We start from the raw sequence: 19780 nt of genomic DNA on the forward strand, positions 1-19780 counted from the left end.
TTATAAGCCCTTGGTTTTCACAGTTTAGTGTTCTCCGTTGTTTACGTTAATGTTTAAATCTGGTTAGTTAACCATTTCTTAAATTTTAAGTATTTGAAGCCCTATTGCATACCCTATTCGTGGAAAATAGAAACACTGCTGCAACAGTTGCAGTGTTTTCTTTCAGAGTGTAAAGTTCAAATGTTTCAATCTATATTGCCATACACCTGAATGCATGAGCATTTAAAAACATTTACAATTTAGGTGCATAAACAAGCCTTCAAAAAAAAAAAAAGAAAAAGAAAAAAGAAAAGCCAAAGCTTCACCATTGAATCCATGTGCTTAACATTGCGATGAATTCTACCCTTCAATTAGCATTCCATTCCTTTCTCTCTCTGTCCTCCTCCTCTCTTTTCCTCTTCTCTCGGCAGTTACATAATCTGCTGCAGAAGCTAAAAATGGACAGGTAAAGACAATTATAGCTCCACAATAGCTGCCTGACAGTGAGTCATCATGGTGTGTGTGTGTGTATGTGTGTCTGTGCGAGTGCACCACAACATTTGTCAGTATTCTGTTTTTAGCAGTCCAGTCATGCATGCACATGGGAGGAACTTTTCTTTCATGGTTGAGACTGATGGATTTGATTTAGCAGTTAATCATTTGATCCTTAACTTAACTACAAAAGGTGAGTAATTGTAGTTTAGTGTAGTTTACATATCTAAGAGACATATGCAGACTGACTAATTATGTATTTGCATCCTTTTTTTTTTTTTTAAATAATAATATTTTCAAAATGTATGTAGTCAGATTGCTTAGAATCAATGTAAATCTGTTCATTGTGAACACTATTAGATTTAATCAGTTAAAAAGTATGAATATGGTTTAAATATAGCTAGCTGTGGAACGAGCCAGATCCTATTAGTTACATTTTATGAGATTGGTTTGCATACAATTTATGGGAAATGGAATCGCTTAGAAGCGGAAATTATGCCGATCCATACTCCAGTCCGTAGGGGGCGGTACTGCACATAGACATGTCTATGGCAATGCACCTGAAAAACAAACAAACAAAAAAAGCAGCAACCAGCGGCAGTTGAAAAAACACCGTTCTCCTCGCCATCTTACATGATTGGAGCACCTTCTTGAATCAACGTGTTTCAATGTGTATATATATATATACTCACCTAAAGGATTATTAGGAACACCATACTAATACTGTGTTTGACCCCCTTTCGCCTTCAGAACTGCCTTAATTCTACGTGGCATTGATTCAACAAGGTTGAAGATGCTCATCCCAAAGATGCTCTATTGGGTTGAGATCTGGTGACTGTGGGGGCCATTTTAGTACAGTGAACTCATTGTCATGTTCAAGAAACCAATTTGAAATGATTCGAGCTTTGTGACATGGTGCATTATCCTGCTGGAAGTAGCCATCAGAGGATGGGTACATGGTGGTCATAAAGGGATGGACATGGTCAGAAACAATGCTCAGGTAGGCTGTGGCATTTAAACGATGCCCAATTGGCACTAAGGGGCCTAAAGTGTGCCAAGAAAACATCCCCCACACCATTACACCACCACCACCAGCCTGCACAGTGGTAACAAGGCATGATGGATCCATGTTCTCATTCTGTTTACGCCAAATTCTGACTCTACCATCTGAATGTCTCAACAGAAATCGAGACTCATCAGACCAGGCAACATTTTTCCAGTCTTCAACTGTCCAATTTTGGTGAGCTCGTGCAAATTGTAGCCTCTTTTTCCTATTTGTAGTAGAGATGAGTGGTACCCGGTGGGGTCTTCTGCTGTTATAGCCCATCCGCCTCAAGGTTGTGCGTGTTGTGGCTTCACAAATGCTTTGCTGCATACCTCGGTTGTAACGAGTGGTTATTTCAGTCAAAGTTGCTCTTCTATCAGCTTGAATCAGTCGGCCCATTCTCCTCTGACCTCTAGCATCAACAAGGCATTTTCGCCCACAGGACTGCCGCATACTGGATGTTTTTCCCTTTTCACACCATTCTTTGTAAACCCTAGAAATGGTTGTGCGTGTGAAAATCCCAGTAACTGAGCAGATTGTGAAATACTCAGACCGGCCCGTCTGGCACCAACAACCATGCCACGCTCAAAATTGCTTAAATCACCTTTCTTTCCCATTCTGACATTCAGTTTGGAGTTCAGGAGATTGTCTTGACCAGGACCACACCCCTAAATGCATTGAAGCATCTGCCATGTGATTGGTTGATTAGATAATTGCATTAATGAGAAATTGAACAGGTGTTCCTAATAATCCTTTAGGTGAGTGTATGTGAAAATGTTAGCGTAATATAAGCCAAGTGTTGTCCTTGAATCAGATTTGACCTGTTACAGTTTTTAAGCAGTTCTTGAGAAAAAGTACTGTATGCAGTCTGTTAAAATCCTTTGCATTTATTTGTGCAATGAGGTTGATTGTGGCTACAACAAAAAAAAACGTTGAAAGTAGTGCATTTAACCTTAATGTGCATGTAAACATGAAGGTACTTTATTTTTTGTTGAGGTTGCACACAACACAGTGTATGTGAGCACGGGCTGTCTTGCTAGCTCCTCTTTTGCTGCCTTTTGAGCTTGTTATTTCTAAAATAAAAATGTGAAATGAGGTGGTCTGGCCTTTCTTTTTTGTGTTGTATATTGTGATTGGGGAGGGGAAATGGTGATGAATACCGGTAAGTAAATACAAATTTATAAATATGATTTTAAAATACATTGGGTTTATTAATACAAATTACTTAAATGTGATGCATTTTAAGTAAATTAGGATTATTACATAATAATACATACATCCGTTTCTTATTCATTTAAAATAAATTGGATTTATTGAAAATTTTACATAAATCTAATTCTTACTTGTTTAATTTATATAGGACTTACAAATATGTATCACATTAAGTTTATTAATGTTTACTTTAAAAATACGTAATCCAAATGGATGGAAAATTTATATGCAATCAAATTACATATATCTTATTTATTAGGCCTAAATATTTTTTTGAGTGTGACAACGTTCTGCCATGGCGACAGGACTCAAGCTAGGGCGAGTCCTTAGGATCTATAATGACAATGTCTCATTCTGTGGCTTCTCCTTCCCCCTCATTATGCCTCTTTTGCCCTTTTTAGCAGACCCAAATCATACTTCATAAGTAAAGGGCACTAACATTTTTCCATGCATAAAGGCAAATGATTGTTACAAAACACTACAGACAGTATGCAAATTTGTACAGAACATCCAGAAATCATCTATCTATCCATCCATTAATCTATCCATGGCTACTTATTATGGTACTGTATATATCACATGATAGTAGAAATGTGTCAATCACTAGAGATTCAGCTACTGGGGAGATGAGTGTGTAAGCTGTGTCACCCGTTCAATCTAAGTAGTATCATTTTGGTCACTTGAGCATATATATATAGTGTCCATCATATACATCAGACTATGCTTGAGATGGAAAAGAAGTGGAAATAAATATGCATTTTTGCATGTCAGAAGATTTTCTACATGGCAAGTGAAATTGTCAATGCAAACCAAGCGTAGCGTAAAGCCTGGATTTTAAAATTGTCGGCTGATTTTCCAAACCTGAGAGACCCCACACACGGCGATAAAAAAAATCACGGGTCTAGCAGTTTTGGTCGTACAGTGTGTGGTGCGCAGCCACACTGCAAAATCAACACATCACACACGAACCGATTTGACTCCCGAGCATTTTTTTTTTACTCGCAAAATCCCTCGAGATCAAACGTAATTTAATACTGTTCTTACGAGGATACTCGACAAAGTGAACATTTTGGCATACTTTTGTGTGTTTTTGTCCGTTCAAGCGTGAAAGAGAACTCAATGCGTCTGCGTGCTGTCTGAAGCGGCATTCTGTGCGCATGAGTCCTGTGTGTGTGTGTGTGTGTATGTATCACACAGAGAGGAGATTTACAGACAGCGCGCCGCCAGTACAGATTTAAGTTCTTTTTTGCGTTTTATCACGCTTGAATTGTTTCTTAGCACTTGAATGAATGATAGCGTGATAAAATACTGTAGTAGAGCAGCCAATGGATGAAAGAAAAAAATCTACACGCCACAGTCCACAGGCTGCGTGCTCGTTTGGCCCCGGGGGACACCACACACGAGGAGAAATCGGGCCAAAACAATCCAACATGTTGGATATCCCCGATTTGAGATCGGAGCGGTCCCGAAGTCCTTCCGAGCAGACGAGAGCAGTCTTAACACACCACACACGGCAGGAATATCTGATCAGATTATTTTACGATAATCGGAGCATCCTTAAGATTGTCGGAAGGGGTGAATCGGGGCTAAAATCGGCCTAATTATCCTGCCGTGTGAACCAGGCTTTAGTTCTGGCAGGTCACGTTAGTCAAGCTCGCATCAGCTGACCCTCAGCTGATCCACATCTACCTATAGGAATACGACGCCTATCACCATATACATATATAAGCTCCTTCAGTATTATCAGCAGCTATCGCGTTTCTCAGGAGCTAATTACCCTCCTCCATCCCCAGCTCCTCCTCTCGCCCAGTCAGGATTTGGCATTCTGATTCCCCTTGAATCAGAATAATTATCGAATAATGTTGTACTTTAAAATCTTGAATTAAATATATTTGCAAATTTTCATGTTGATTCTGTTCTGTTTACCCCAAGGGCCATTATTGCTGCTCTCCCTGCTCTTATCCATGCTAGGCTGCATGGATGCGCAGGGAGTTCTCGCCCAGAACGGAACCATACCACCAATCCAAACTGTATGCTAATTGTCAATCATATTTGACGGTAGTGGTCCTGACAGAAATGTATCCAGGTCTTTTAAGCATACACTACCATTTAAAAGTTTGTTTTTAAAGAATCTTTTGCTCACCAAGGCTGCATTTATTTGATCAAAAATAAAGTAAATCATTAATATTGTGAAATATTATTACAATTTAAATGAACCGTTTTCTATTTTAACATAATTTATTCCTGTCTGTGATGGTAAAGCTGAATCGTTACTCCAGTCTTCCGTCTCACATTTTTCTTCAGAAATCATTATTATATGCTGATTTGATACTAAATCAGCATATAATAAAATATAAATATAAAAATATAACATTCAACCGATATCCGTTACTTTTTAAGTCATTCTACAAAAAAAAAAAAAAAATTGATTTGCTCTGCTCCCAACTACTAGAATATAGAAATAACTTTTACTCCACATTCTGATCACACTGCAAAAAAGTGATGTTCTTCCTCAGTATTTTTTATCTTGTTTTCCAGTGCACATTTCTAAAGATTCCTAAATCAAGATGCATTTTATTGGAGATACGAAATGACAAAATATGAAGTCTTGTTTTCTGTGAAATTGATCAAAATGAATTTATGATTAAAACAAGAACAAATATTTGCCAATGGACTCAGAAACTTAATTCAAAGGGAAGTTTTAATGACTAGTTGATGATATTTGTTCTTTTTTTAAAGCATAAACTCACTTAATTTTGTTAAATTTTCAAGACTTTATTTTACATTTGCATCTCAAGTATTTGTATTTGTGGAAAACAGGACAAAAATACTGAGGAAGATATAATTTTTTTGCAATGCATGCTATGACATCATGAATTTAAGACTTTGTTCTGATTTATGGCCTTAAGAACACTTATGGGCTTGTGTAAGGGTGAATTAAGACTTTTACGACTCACAAAAACCCTTATTCTTATTATTATTAATGTTGAAAACATATTTGCATGATACTATTAAATTGATCAGAGGTGACAGAAAAGGCAATTATATTGTTACAAAATGTTTCCTGTCACCCCTGATCAATTTAATAGTACCTGCTGAATAAAAACAAAACATTTTTTTTTAAATCATACCAACCCCAAACTTTTGAACAGTAATTATTTACGTAGTAATTATATACGTATTTAGTAAGATTATTATTAATTTTTTAATTATTATTTAGCAAGGATGCATTCAATTTATCAGACGTGACCGCAAAGACTTTTACATTGTTATAGAAAATGTAGACCCCTATCAATGTTTTGAATTTCCATTTTGGGATTTAATTTGCAGCATAATTATAACCATTTTGTGATGTATGTCATAATGTAGAATTCAACCAATCCATATATTCACCAATTCATTCTTCCATTAACAATCAGTCAGTCTATCTCTTTATGAATCCAATCATCAATCACACCTCCAATATCCATCACTGTGACCATCCATTCAGTCAAACCTTTTCTTAATCAATACATTCCTCCATCTGCAATCTATCTGTTTATGCATTCATCTATTTATTATCACAGTGATCTATCTGTTCTTCCTTTCACACAAATCATTAATTCATCAATCCCTTGCTCCATGACCCAATCTATTTATTTATTCATCCATCCATCCATCCATCAAACCGAATCATAATATTCATGAATGCATTCCTCCATCAATAATCTGTTTGTCAGTCCATCTATCCATTCCCTGCCAACGCTGTGTGACCTACCTGGGCCGGTGAGTTGTGTTTCCTGCCGGTGTTGGGCTTGTGGGAGTGAGGTAGAGCAGTAGAGCTGGGACCAGCCCCCTGATGCCCCTCACCGCTCTTATCGGCTCCAGCCACCCCTCCTAAGATGCAGCAGAGCGCTCCCTGGGCCAGCTCCATCTCGATCTCTGCATCCATCTCTGCCTCCTCCTGGGCTTCTTTGTTAGAGTCATCCAGGTGTTTCATCAGTACCGCCACAACCACATTGATGAGCACAAACTGGGCCGTGAGCACAAAGCTCACAAAGTACATAGGAGAGATGAACTGCAGGCTGGGATTACAGGTGTATTCACCCTGTGGGCATTCTCGAAGAGTGTCCTACAAGAGTGAAGAGAGAGTTACCATAAAGATATTTAAACTTAACAGTTAGTTATGTTCATTTGACTAGACAAATCGGGTTCACTACATAGATTTTCAATACTTGATCCCACTTCTTTTAGAAATATTTGTGTTGGTAATAATTTTTAGATCATTTTCTTAATCTGCAATTCTGTCTTGTTCTCCAGTAAAAATATCTGAACATCCTTAAAATACAAAAAATAATTTTTACTACCGTTTATTTTATTTTATGCAGGAAAACAAGACTATGTTCTATGTTTTATGTTCTATCTGAAATGTCAATAACTTTGTTTCAATAGGGTTGTGCACTGAACACTTGACAAATTATATGAATCAAACAATGAACACTAAATATTTGCTTTTATGTCATTTAAATTGATCATGGCTTCTATCTCCTACAGATTGCTGATAACCAGCACTTTGTGCTGCATGTAGCATGAGCTACAGGAACAAATCAGACTGCCAGTTTCATTTTTATTTATTCTGATGTAACAAACTCTCTCTGCTTCTTTCCTTCAAAGCTGCAGTAACAGTCGCTTGCGGTAATTTAGCTTGGCCACTCATGCATGCGGTTTGTGTTCGGGGAGGCGATGGCTTCTCTGCAGGTATGTAGGAACTCAGGTTGTAATTTAAAGCTCTGATTATTGTGCTCTAGCTGCCAGGAAACCACTGCAAGCCTCCATCAACCGTAAAACTAATTGTGTGTGTGCTTAATGGGGGGAGCTGTCACCCTCCATCAAAAACACACTCTGGTGTGTGTGGGGTGCTATGCATCGATATCGTGCCAATGTGTTCTCATTTATTCAGGTGTGCTTTACTACTGCACTGAATAATCTGAGCTGGTAGTTCCTCCATAAACGGCAGCTTAGAGGGAGAGCAGATGAAAGTAGGCAGGTTCTCTTTACACAGGAAGATAAGAATTCATTCCTCAAAGACAAGTGTATTAGAGACGAGAAAGACACAGAGAGCACGAGAGAGAAACAATGATGAAGAGGCTATAATGAGATAATCTACAAACCAAAAGGAGATCAAGAAAAGTGTAGAAAACTGGTGAGAACAGATTGTGACACTTAAGATGTATTAGCCACTACTTTTCATAACAACCTATGCTGGACTCTTTACTGCGGCGATGCATTAGAAACCAGGGCCGTAGCTAGCAAATTCTGGGCCCCCACTGCCCTCCACTCATATCATATACGGTATAAGACATAGACATGGAGGCCCACATCTGGTGCCATGTAACCTAATAGGGATTTCTTACGCAATAACAATATTAATGTTGTTTTACATAAAAATTGCCTTTACCCATTTTATATACATTTTTATACAAAGTTGATCAAGCAATCATTCAAGACAATCTAATCAAATAAAAACTAAGACAATAAATTGGGTCTCCCTGCTAAAATTAATAACCATCGGACTAAACCATCTTTATGGAGTAGAGAGAGGAGATATTTGGAAAACTTCTTTTACTAAAGTGAATGTTTTTGTTGTTTTCATTAAACTCTCGGGCGTACAAGCTGACATTGTAATATATACTATGGTGATTCATAAGAGTAGGGGAATATATAGCATAACTACTGGTTTTAGTTGGCCCCCTGGGCAGCTGAGGCCCCTATGATTGTCACCACCTTCACCCTACCAGCGACAGCCCGGTTAGAAACCATAAGCGTCTTGCTTGTGAAGTGCTGGTCATATCATCCACAAGCAATCTGTCAGCTTCTTCTGTCGAGTGCTCTGCACTTAAATGGGTACTTTTAAGCACACTTTTAAGGGCACTTTGCCAGAGCTGATTTAGTTCCCATCATTTAATGAAATGACAGTCAACCTAACACAGAAAAAGCAAGTTCTCATTTCATTCAGTTTTGTTTTGTGTGTTATAATGAATTTAGATCCAGTGTTGGAATTTGTTATTTTTAATATTTTGCTGAGTGCTCGTTCTCTTCAGTCCCAGAAAGTGACAACAGCAATGTTCTCTTGTCAATTCTACTTGCAAGTTGTTTTTCCAGGATGCAATCATAAAACAAAATACAAATATATTCCTGTTGCTGGTACAGCACAAGCCAAATGCAATTAGGGTCTATTTATTATGGCCTTGAACATCTTATATTCAAATCTAAATCATATTTGGTTTGGAACTGCTGATCCCTGCATTTATCCACTAATCTACAAAATCCCAGGGACAACAGTGGCAGATGTATGGATGAAGATATCAAATTAAATATGTCAGCTCATTTTAACACTTGAATCAGCTTGCAAGAATGACTGTTCACACAAATCACTGTTTAATTAGTTAAAAACAACTCATTTTATTCAAAAAATATTATCAAATTAATATAAATAAATATAATAAATAGGAATAATAATAAAAAATAGCCACGGAATTTAGCTTGATATTGAAGATTATTTAATTGGGAAAAATACATTCATCGCATTCACATTCAAAATGATTTATGCATTAATTAATATTAATGAGCTACGTATTAGCAATTTCTGGTTGTCTGTGTACCTACACTTCTGTTCAAAAGTTTGGGTTCTGTAAGATTTTTTAATAAAAAAAAAAAAAAAAGAAATTAATACTTTTATAAGACAATGACACATTAAACTGATCAAAAGTGACAATTAACATTTATAATGTTACAAAATATTTTTATATCATACTGTTCTTTTGAACTTTCTATTCATCAAATCCTGAAAAAAAATATGTATTATGGTTTCTACAATAATATCAAGCACCACTTTGATCGTATCAGCAAGAATCAGCATATTAGAATGATTTCTGAAGAATATTGTGACACTGAAGACTGGAGTAATGATGCTGAAAATTCAGCTTTACCATCACAGGAATAAAAAAAAATATATATTTTTTAAAAAACAGCTATTTTAAATTGTAATAATATTTCACTATTTTTGATCACATACATGCAGTCTTGGTGAGCATAAGACTTCTTTTAAAACATTTTAAAAATCTGAAAACTTCAAAGTTTAAAAAAGTTTTTTTGCTAACTGTCCCCACCTTTTTTTATAACAAAGGAATGCTCATAGTACTATGGCTCTTTGTTCTGCTGTACCTTCATTATGCCGTTCCAGTTATCACCAGTGGAGACCTGAAAGAGGGTGAGGAACGCCATGCCGAAGTTCTCAAAGGTGGCGTGACGACTCATGCCCTCACATGGGTAGTCCTGGTTGCACACTGAGGGGAACAGATAGAGACGTAGAGAGAGTTTGTATTGTTGCATACTATTGTGAATGTTTCTTTTCACCTAAAAGCTTTGTCTCAATGTAACATATGCAGTTCTGCCAAATTCAGCTTTGAACTCAGAAGAACCACAAGAAAGTCAGTGAGGATATGAGTTAAAGAGGAATAGTATGTGTTTACCCAGCTCTCCAAACAATTCCACCCCCAGTGCAGCATAAATGAAGAACAGCAGCATGAAGAGGAGGCCAAGGTTCCCCACCTGAAACACACCAATCAAGACTGAAGCCAGCACACATGCACTCACCCTTAACACAATATACAGACAAGCACAAATGCATGTATTACATTTACACTGAATCATTTAGCAGATCATTTTATCCAAAGCAAATAACAATTATCATTCAGAATCCAAGAGCAGTCCCACAATCTGGATTAAGCTGAAGTAGAACAAAAATAAGTTTGTAGATTTTCACTAAATATATCTTATATATATCTATTATATTCATAAGAAAGTCTTTTAAAAGCTTAAAGTTGATGAATTACAACACCTACTAAAAACCACAGTAATCCCATGGTGCCTTAAAAAGGGCATTTTACCCATGTTTTATATTTAAACCTTACTAAACTTTGCTATATTTATGTTTAAAGCTAAGACTAAATATTTACCAATTGGGTAAGAAAAATAAATATATTTCAAGACATACTCTCTCATTATGTTATGCAATTTTGCTTCTAAAGTAAATATATGATACAAGAATGTCCATATATTTTGGCTTGGGAAAAATTATTAAGATAAAGACAAAAAATGACCCTGAGGTTTAGTACAGATGGAAGAAGTGTCTGGAACAGACATAACAATAACAAAAAGCAATGTAATGTACATTTTAATATCTCTGAGTCTCTCTGAAGTCATAGTCTAAGGGACTGCTGTAGCTGTTTTCCAGCAGCAAAATTAAGCAGAACAAATTTGTGATTTAACAAAAAACTCATAAATGATGGATGGTACCAGTGGTCATGTCAGAGGTACAGCTATGGGAACAGAATAAGCTTCTTAATGGAGGAAATTACCTGTGTCCTAATGCGGCCAAAGCACATTGAACACACCCTGAACTCCAATGCTAATATTCTTGACAGGCTTGTGTGTTAGCATTAGCGTAGGTTCACTGCTGCACAGGCAGCTCAAAACAAAAACAAAAAGATGAGACAAAACCAAAGGTGATAAAGAATACGGCACAAGTGCTAACAGCTAGCCTAAACTGCTGGTAATTATGAAAACCGTGTGAGAGAGCTATAAACATGTAAAATGGTGAATGAAACAATCAGCTTACATCACATTATTGTAATTTGTATAGTTACACAATGTGGTTGGCCATGCCGTTTTATGTGGCGTGCCAGCGGGTATGATGAAACAACAGCTGAGCTTTATTACCATTTAATGCTAAGTAATGGACTATCAAACCTACAAACCAATGCTACAAAATGACAAAGGCTTCAAGATGTCAAAGAGAAACATTATGACTTAACAGAATAACTTTTTTTTTTGCTACATGCCATGGGATTAATCAATGCATGCTGATGAATGATGAACACAATAAGACCTAATGTTAGCAAAATGTTTAAATCTTTTAACTCTTAAAAAAAACTATTAAAAAAACATGTATGTTCTTTAATGTTTGATTATAATTTTACTGTCTTCACATAGGGATGGGAATTGATAAGATTTTATCAATAATAATGCCACTGACGATTCTGATTATCGATCCAATTCTTTAACGATTCTCTTATCGATTCTTGATAGCACTCTGTGGAAAAATGTAGTCATATGCTTTTAAAAAAACTAAACAAGTGGTTTTATTTATTTTAAAGTTTAAGCTTGAGTCCAATAATGTTTCGCAATTCTAGCCAGCATGGCAGTTACTGTGAGAAACAATACCCCCCAATACATGTTTTACTGTATTTTTGATCAAATAAATGCAGCCTTGGTGAGCAAAAGAGACTTCATAATTATTTTTTTTTTTAATCGTACAGACTATGTCTACTGCAAAACTAAATCAATATGAGGACCACAATAATGTTAAATGATATAGGATAAATTAAAGTCAATTTGAAGCTTATGCGGAATGAGCAGTATCTCTAAGAGAGTTGTAAAGGAAATGCACAGGAGTTTCTGGAAAGATGTACTAAATAAGAACTGTGAGGTAGGAATGTGTGCCTGAGTAGATCTTTAATCAGCTTCAGCGTTAATTACCTCACAGATGCCATGGGGATAAGACATTGGGCCCAGCAGTAATGAACAAGGGATCGATATCCACAGAGGAGAGACGCAGTTCTCCACTGAAGCAGTTACCACTCTGTGACCACTTAGACGACAACAACGCTCTGTGTGTTTGATTATGGAACAGAGTCTGTGTGAACTGCTTTCTTTTCATATTATTTCTTTCTTCAAACTTTGTATTTAATTGTTTTTTTATATTCCTCAAACTCATCTATGCTCTATGTAATGGGAGAAGGATCTTTCTATCCAGAGTCTCAACTTTTATTTGATTCATTCCTTTTTTTAATCTTTTTTTAAATGCGATTTTATGTTGTGCTTTAAAGTTTGTTATTAATGTATCCTAGTTGAAAAAAGCTATGAATAAGATGAGTGTGTGCGCACGCAAAAGCAGGTACTTTATTCTTGCTTTTGGGTTATTATCTGCCCTGAGCAAGTTTGTGGTTCATATGAGTCACCAATTTTCATGGGCCAATAAGCAGCCTGTTCTTGTTGTCAACACAGCTTGGATAACTTCCTCTTCTCAAGACAAAATGTGACTAAAAGGGGGTGGGGTAACAATGCAATGCTTCATCAGGGGGTTTGCAGTGGTATCATCACCTGTGGCAGGGCTTGGACTACCGTATCCAGCAGCGCTCTCATTCCCGTGGCCATCTTTAACAGCTTTAACACTGTCAGAGAGAGAGAGAGAGAGGAGAGAGAGAGAGAGAGAGAGAGAGAGAGAGAGAGAGAGAGAGAGAGAGAGAGAGAGAGAGAGAGAGAGAGAGAGAGAGAGAGAGTTAGTTACAGAGAGTTCAACAAGGCAGCTCAGTGAGTGTGTGCCTGTCTACAATGCGTTGATCATTTCATAAGAAGAAAAACAAAAAGCCAGATAAATGACAAGGATCCCCCCACCCCCACCTCCACCCCCACCTTGGTTTAATTCTAGCCTAAACGACTAATGAGGAGAGAAGGAAAAGGTCAGGGCTAAAATTAAACCCTCACACTGCCGCCCTCTCCCTGTACAAATGTAGAGTGATGGCACACTGGCTCAGTGATTGCTGTGGACAACAGCAGGATTAAATACCAGATTAAACTCTAGACAAACAGATCAATCCTCAATATAGCATCACTGACCTGTGCAAAATACCATTTTGGTATGATGGAGTTGATATTTTTAAGGCTTGTATTGGGTAACGAGACAAACGTAAGACTCATCGGCTATTAAGGACAACACATGGACCACTGATCAGGTATTAGAGGGAAATGGAGGGAGAAAACGACTGATTTGAGGAGACAAATAGAATTTGACACTGGAAATAAGCAATTAAACCACATTTCGTAACAATATTCTGTACATGAAGCGAGTTAATTTGTGTTTCAGGCTGGTGTTGTGTATCATTTGTGTTTTCACGCTCTGAGAAAAGAAATAAGGCAATTTGATCTGATCTGGAGAACAATGTAGACAAAATAAATATATTTTTGCCATTTATTAAGGTAAAAGATTAAGGGACACGATAAAACACATTGGGCTGTGGTTCTCATGTAGGGGATCAAGTTGAAATCCAGCTCGCAACATATTAGTCTCATTACTGCTTTCACTCCCCATCATTTACTGTTCCCTCGCTACTTGCCAATCAATAAAAATGATAAAGGTCTAAAAAGAAATGAATGCAGATAAAAGTCAGATAAAAGGCTGTGGTGTGTGACAATAAGCACCTGTGGAGATTACTTTGGAATGGATGTGTGACGGGGGCAATTCAAGGATTTCAGTCTTATCTGAACACAGGCTAATGTGGGTTAGAGGAATATTTCTTGACAGACTCGATGATGGTGAGATCAGATCATACCGGATGTTGTCAGACTCCTTGTGCATACACAAATCTCACTGGATTATTACAATTAATGGCAAATAGAATGTTTGGAAATGTAAACTGATATTTCCTACTGACACACTACAGCAAAAGATATAAATAACTGACTTAAAACCATTTTTTTGGGGGGGGGGGGGGATATTAACATGCCTATGACATTGAAAATATGAAATAAAAATGTATTTATTTTTATTTTTATGTATTTATATATATATATATTAGGGCTGTCAAACGATTAATCGCGATTAATCGCATCCAAAATAAGAGTTTGTTTTTACATAATATATGTGTGTGTACTGTGTATAATTATTTTCTATATATAAATACACACACATGCATGTATATATTTAAGAAATATTTGCATTTATATACTGTGTATATATATTTATATTATATATAATTTAGATTATATATAAATATTTTATATATAAATAACACATTTTTCTTAAATATATTTGCATGTGTGTGTATTTATATATAGAAAATAATTATACTCCATACACATACATATATTATGTAAACACAAACTTTTATTTTGGATGCGATTAATCATTTGACAGCCCTAATATATATATATATATAGATACAGTATATATCTACTTATTTTAATTTATTTCTTGTCTTGTATAGTTTCTGATCTTATATATATATATATATATATAAATTAAATATATATAAATACATTTTTATTTCATATTTTCAAGTACAGGCTATATAAAGAAAAAACTAGAGATGGACCTCACTAATCAACTAGTCTGTTGTTGGATTGGTCAACCGTCATGACCATCCTTGCTGGTAAGGGAATTCAGAGTGGAAGAAAAAGCTTCTGGAGGAAAGATCATCCCATAAATCACATATTTTAAGGGCTCTAAGAGTTTAATGACATTTTTAAGGGGGCTGAAATGTCAGCAACTATGATGAGTGGTGTTACCCAGTGGTCAGTGTCTTGTGTTTGCGTGACTAACCACGTGCGATGCGTAGGACCCTCATAATGCGTATGATGGTGGGGTTGATGGGCAGAGCAGCACTGATCTCAATCTCCTCCAGTATGATGCCCATGATTGACAGCAGCACTATAGCTAAATCCAGCTGGTTCCACCTGTACACATACACAGGGGACAGATTTGCTTAGTTATGCAAAATATCAACTTTCATGCACTCTGAATCCAAACTTTCTGTCTAGTTTCATTTCACTCTGGTAACATTTGAAGATCGGTCTGGTCACACAGTTGGCTTGGGACCTGAATTGTTGCTGGGGACCACTTAATAACACCCAATTAGGGAGAATTAAGGCCCCACTCCAGCATAGCTGACCTCATTCACTAATGCAGGTCGAGGGACGGCTCATTTTCACACTACAGCAAAAATCACAGTTGCCCACATCTGCGGTGCTGGAACCAGCCATGGCACACCTGTCTGCGCACACACCTCTGCCATCCAGCTCGTAATTGTGACCTAGTTAAGAGGCATGGAGAGCTACGACAATAAATAATGGCTTGTTGAAAGCTTTCTAGTGTCAGACCCAAATATGCGTGAATAAAAAAGACAAAGTGTGTTGCGGCGCGAGCCTGTTTTTTTTTACTCTCAAATGGGTCAAGACCATATATTCTAATAAAGCTACAAAATGCCAGGATGTTTAGACCTTGTGCTTTCTCAATGCACCTTATTACATGCCAGTATTAGTTTATGACAAGCCAGAGGAACCGCTCTTGTAGTCTGCCTAATGATAAATAGAAGTTCTATTATGTAAACAAACACAGGAGAGGGATTTCATTAAACCCTCGAGACAAATAACCATGTTCACTCTCGCACTACTGTAGTCAGGTGCGTTTTGTCCTATTAACACCACGCAGCGCTAATCTAATTTCTATCTGCGTCATAAATGCAACAGCAGAAGCAATATTTTGCCAATAGCACACCCTCCAGTGACTCCAGAAAACAAAATAAGAGGATTCGGTCAGGTGGAATCAACATCTGATGAATTCATTAAATCAATTAGCTATCGTAGGAGAGAAAACGTGAGGAGATGAAAGATGAGGAGGGGAATGAACTGAATACCTGTCTTTGAAGAAACGTCGGAAGCCAAACGCGATGAGCTTCAGGACAGCCTCCAGCACAAAGGTGCTGGTGAAGAAATAATTACAGTACTTGAGAGTGATCTCCAGAGACTGGGGGGAAGGAAACATACAGACAGAGAGGAAGCCAGAGAGACAGAGGAAGAGAACAAGAGAGGTGTGAATGATTAAAAGACTTTCGCCTCAGGTTCATAAAGTCATTTTTACATTAACTATATAACAATATCATGTATTCTATGAATGTTTGTGTGAAGCCCAAAAAATACAAGTCACATGCGTTTATGCAATGGAACTGTATGTGTTTTTCTCAAATTAATGGACTCCCAGGGTGACAGGGAAACTTCTGAATTGTGAACAAAACTGTCTCACTGAAATCAATAGCAATAACAAGGCAAGCAATATACTGTAAAGCCAAATCAGCAATGACGGCTTTAATGATAACTACACAATAATAAAGATTATTTAGAGGATGAGGCCTGCATTTTATCTTACATGAGGCTGGCTGTAGTGCTCCAGTGACATAGTCACAACATTCACACAGATGATGAAGGTGATGAAGATGTCCAGGTAGTGACTGGTGCACAGAGTGTGGATCATCAGTCGCACATGACTGTAACTGGCATAATAGGGCAACTTCTGGGCCTCTGAGAGAAATGAGTAGATTAGTTTAAATTGAGTAAGCACACTTTTTGACAACAAATATTTAAAGTGTGTATTTTCAACAAATGGAATTCAAACAAGTTTCATTACTACTCCTTCGTCTGCCACTGGCCGGTCAAACATATAGTCCCGCCCCCAAACATATGCCATTAGTTAAGATGAATGTTGTTGTGACACTCAAACAAAGATACATTTTTTGATAGCGCTACAGAGCCACAGTGCTTACATTTTTCTGAAAATCAATCGACTAAAGGATTAATTTTAGTTATCTCTGCACATTAATTGGCACAGGATAATATTTGACCATAAAAAATGTATTATACAAAAAAAGTCTGTATGTGTGATGAAAAGGCTACTCTCTGGTCCATAAACTAGATTTTTTTTCTGCAGAGGAAAGACGCATCACAGAACACACCTGTGCGGTACAGGTATGTCCATCTGGCTAACGCTATTATGAGATGTCTGAAGAATTAAACTGGTTATTCAGCATTAGTGTGCAAATCAAATCATCTCTTTTCATTTACAGTCACTATGTTCCTTCATCCACCTGTCTGTTGGAACCCGGAAGGCCAGTAGGGCTGTGGCCCAACATTCTTCCGCATGTCTAATATCAGTAATTGTATTTTTTTTTGTCCCAAAATTAAATATATAGTTTTTCCTAAACTGAAACCTATATTAAACTGACCAGGAGGTTATTATTATTCCATTATTGACCCATTCAAAACATCTATTTTTCTTCTCCTTACTCCGTCTCTTTTTCTCCATGCGTCTCAGTCTCTTCTCCTCTCTCCTCTTGGCCTCTTCCACCTCCTGGTTCTGTCGGCACTTGTGGAAGTTCTCCACCACTACTCCAACAAACATGTTCAGCACGAAGAAACTGACGATCAGTAGGAACGATATGAAGTACAGCAGCATCCAGGGGTTGTTATTGGTTATGGGCTGAGATAGAAAGAACGGTGGATGAAAGAGTTAGGAAAATCAGAAATAAACTGGATTTTAATTTAAGAAAATGTGAATGCCGCTTGCCTTCTAGGTGGTTGCTAGGATGTTGCTAGGGATTTGAGGTGGTGTTAAGGGTGGTCACCAGAGTGTTATGCTTTTGCTGTGGTGTTCAAGGTTCTAGGCATTTTCTAAGGCTTTCTTTGTGGTTACTAAGGTGCTGCTTGGATGTTCTACTAAGGATGTTCACCTGTCAACTGACAGGTTAAAAGGGTAAAGCCATTGCTATGGTATTCAAGGTGGTCACTAGGGTGTTGCTAGGCATTTGCTATGGTGTTCAAGGTGGTCACTAGGGTGTTGCTAGGCATTTGCTATGGTGCTCAGGGTGGTCACTAGGGTGTTGCTAAGCATTTGTTATGGTGTTCAGGGTGGCTGCGTCTCACTAGGGTGTTGCTGGGCACTTGCTAAGGCTTTCTTGTGGTTACTGAGGTGTTGTGGGTGCTGCTAAGGATGTTCACCTGTCATCTGCCTGGTTAAAATTGTAAAGCCATTTTTTAACACAAATATAAGCCCACCTTCTACTCAATGAGCCCCATTTTAACGATATAAGAGCATGGTCTAAAGCGCACGGCGCAAGTGCACTTAGGGCGTGTCCGAATCCACTTTTGCTAGTTTAACGACGGGAAAAAAGGTCTGCGCACCCAGCGCATGGTCTAAAAGTGTTGTTGGTGTGTTTTGGGCCGTAACGTGCAATAAACCAGTCAGAGTCTCATCTCCCATTCCCTTTAAAAGCCAGTTTCGCTAGCGCCATGGCGGATTCGCTATTTACATGGCGGAATTTGAAAGCGGAAAAACTGAACGCTTCTCTAGTGAGGAAATGGATCTGCTCGTGCACGAGGTTAAAGCACATCACCAAGTTTGACGAGAGTGACGAAAGGCTGTAAAGAAAGCGTGTTTGGAAAGCCCTTATATGGAGATGGTTTGGGCATGTTTTATGCGAATGACTAACCTTGTGCATGTGGCTGCTCATTTAGTATACTCCAAGTTCACTAAGATCAGAATGATGTTAAGAAAAAATTCATGTGCGTACGAACGTGTTGTGAATTAGGCAGAGATTTTTCGTGAGAAGTTCTCCTTTGCATACAAATGCGAATTAATCCACGGAATTATTAGTGAATGAGACCCAATGCTTTTCTTCACAAGTACCACAAAAACAACACAAGAAACTGGCTAGAACACAGAGCTGCCTAAAATTTAATTCAACAAGATAATCAACACAGCCTTGAGTAAAAATCAACATGCAGACACTCATAAGCTTAAGGGAAATTGGTCAAATTATGGTAAAGTGAATTTAGGTGCAGCTTTTACTTGGTTGCTTAGCAGCAGCGTAGAGCGAAACAAAGAAGCCAAAGTCTAAATTGGCTCATTCTAAAACATGGGATGAGAAAGCACACAGTACTCTGCACATTTCCATCTGCTTCCACACATAGATTACATCCTGCAGTGGACTCTGGTGTGACAGAGATGATGCAGTGGGGAAATTACACATGCCATTTAATCCATGAGTTTTTTATCTGCCCTGTGTTTGACTACCTAGAGATGTTGGGCTCTTCTAGTGGGAGAGAGTCTGGCTTCAGGCCTACACGTAATCATAATGTGCTGGTCCCTAACTGATGCAAGCTCACTGCTTTTTGAATTGAGGACTCTTGAAAATCATTGCTTTTCAGATTCAGAGCCAAAAGCCTGTTAGTATTCATGAAGCTGATTGTGTGTATTCAGGATTAAATATTCACTGTTGAGCGCTTATTCCTTAAAGCTCTTTATTTTAGTTGAAAGAAAGTGACTTTTGTTTGGTTCAGAGATCTTTTAACACTTAATAAGTACCTAATTCTGAAAATAAATTACATTTTATAACTTGTCAA

At 37.5% G+C, this 19780-nt stretch overlaps 1 protein-coding gene across 3 annotated transcripts in view; it reads right to left on the reverse strand.

Moving 5' to 3' along the window:
• Positions 1-19780, reverse strand: part of cacna1ia (calcium voltage-gated channel subunit alpha1 Ia) — a 106112-nt gene that overhangs the window by 19052 nt on the left and 67280 nt on the right. For all 3 annotated transcript variants that reach the window (XM_079847029.1, XM_079847027.1, XM_079847028.1), the window contains exons 23-30: positions 17666-17858; positions 16752-16903; positions 16243-16352; positions 15150-15283; positions 12932-13002; positions 10240-10318; positions 9932-10053; positions 6486-6839 (exon numbers count right to left, since the gene is read on the reverse strand). In XM_079847029.1, coding sequence (XP_079703155.1) covers positions 6486-6839; positions 9932-10053; positions 10240-10318; positions 12932-13002; positions 15150-15283; positions 16243-16352; positions 16752-16903; positions 17666-17858 — 1215 coding nt within the window. The remainder of the gene's footprint in view (positions 1-6485; positions 6840-9931; positions 10054-10239; positions 10319-12931; positions 13003-15149; positions 15284-16242; positions 16353-16751; positions 16904-17665; positions 17859-19780) is intronic.

This window comes from Squalius cephalus (assembly GCF_949319135.1).
Source record: "Squalius cephalus genome assembly, chromosome: 1".
Classification (NCBI taxonomy): Eukaryota; Metazoa; Chordata; class Actinopteri; order Cypriniformes; family Leuciscidae; genus Squalius; species Squalius cephalus.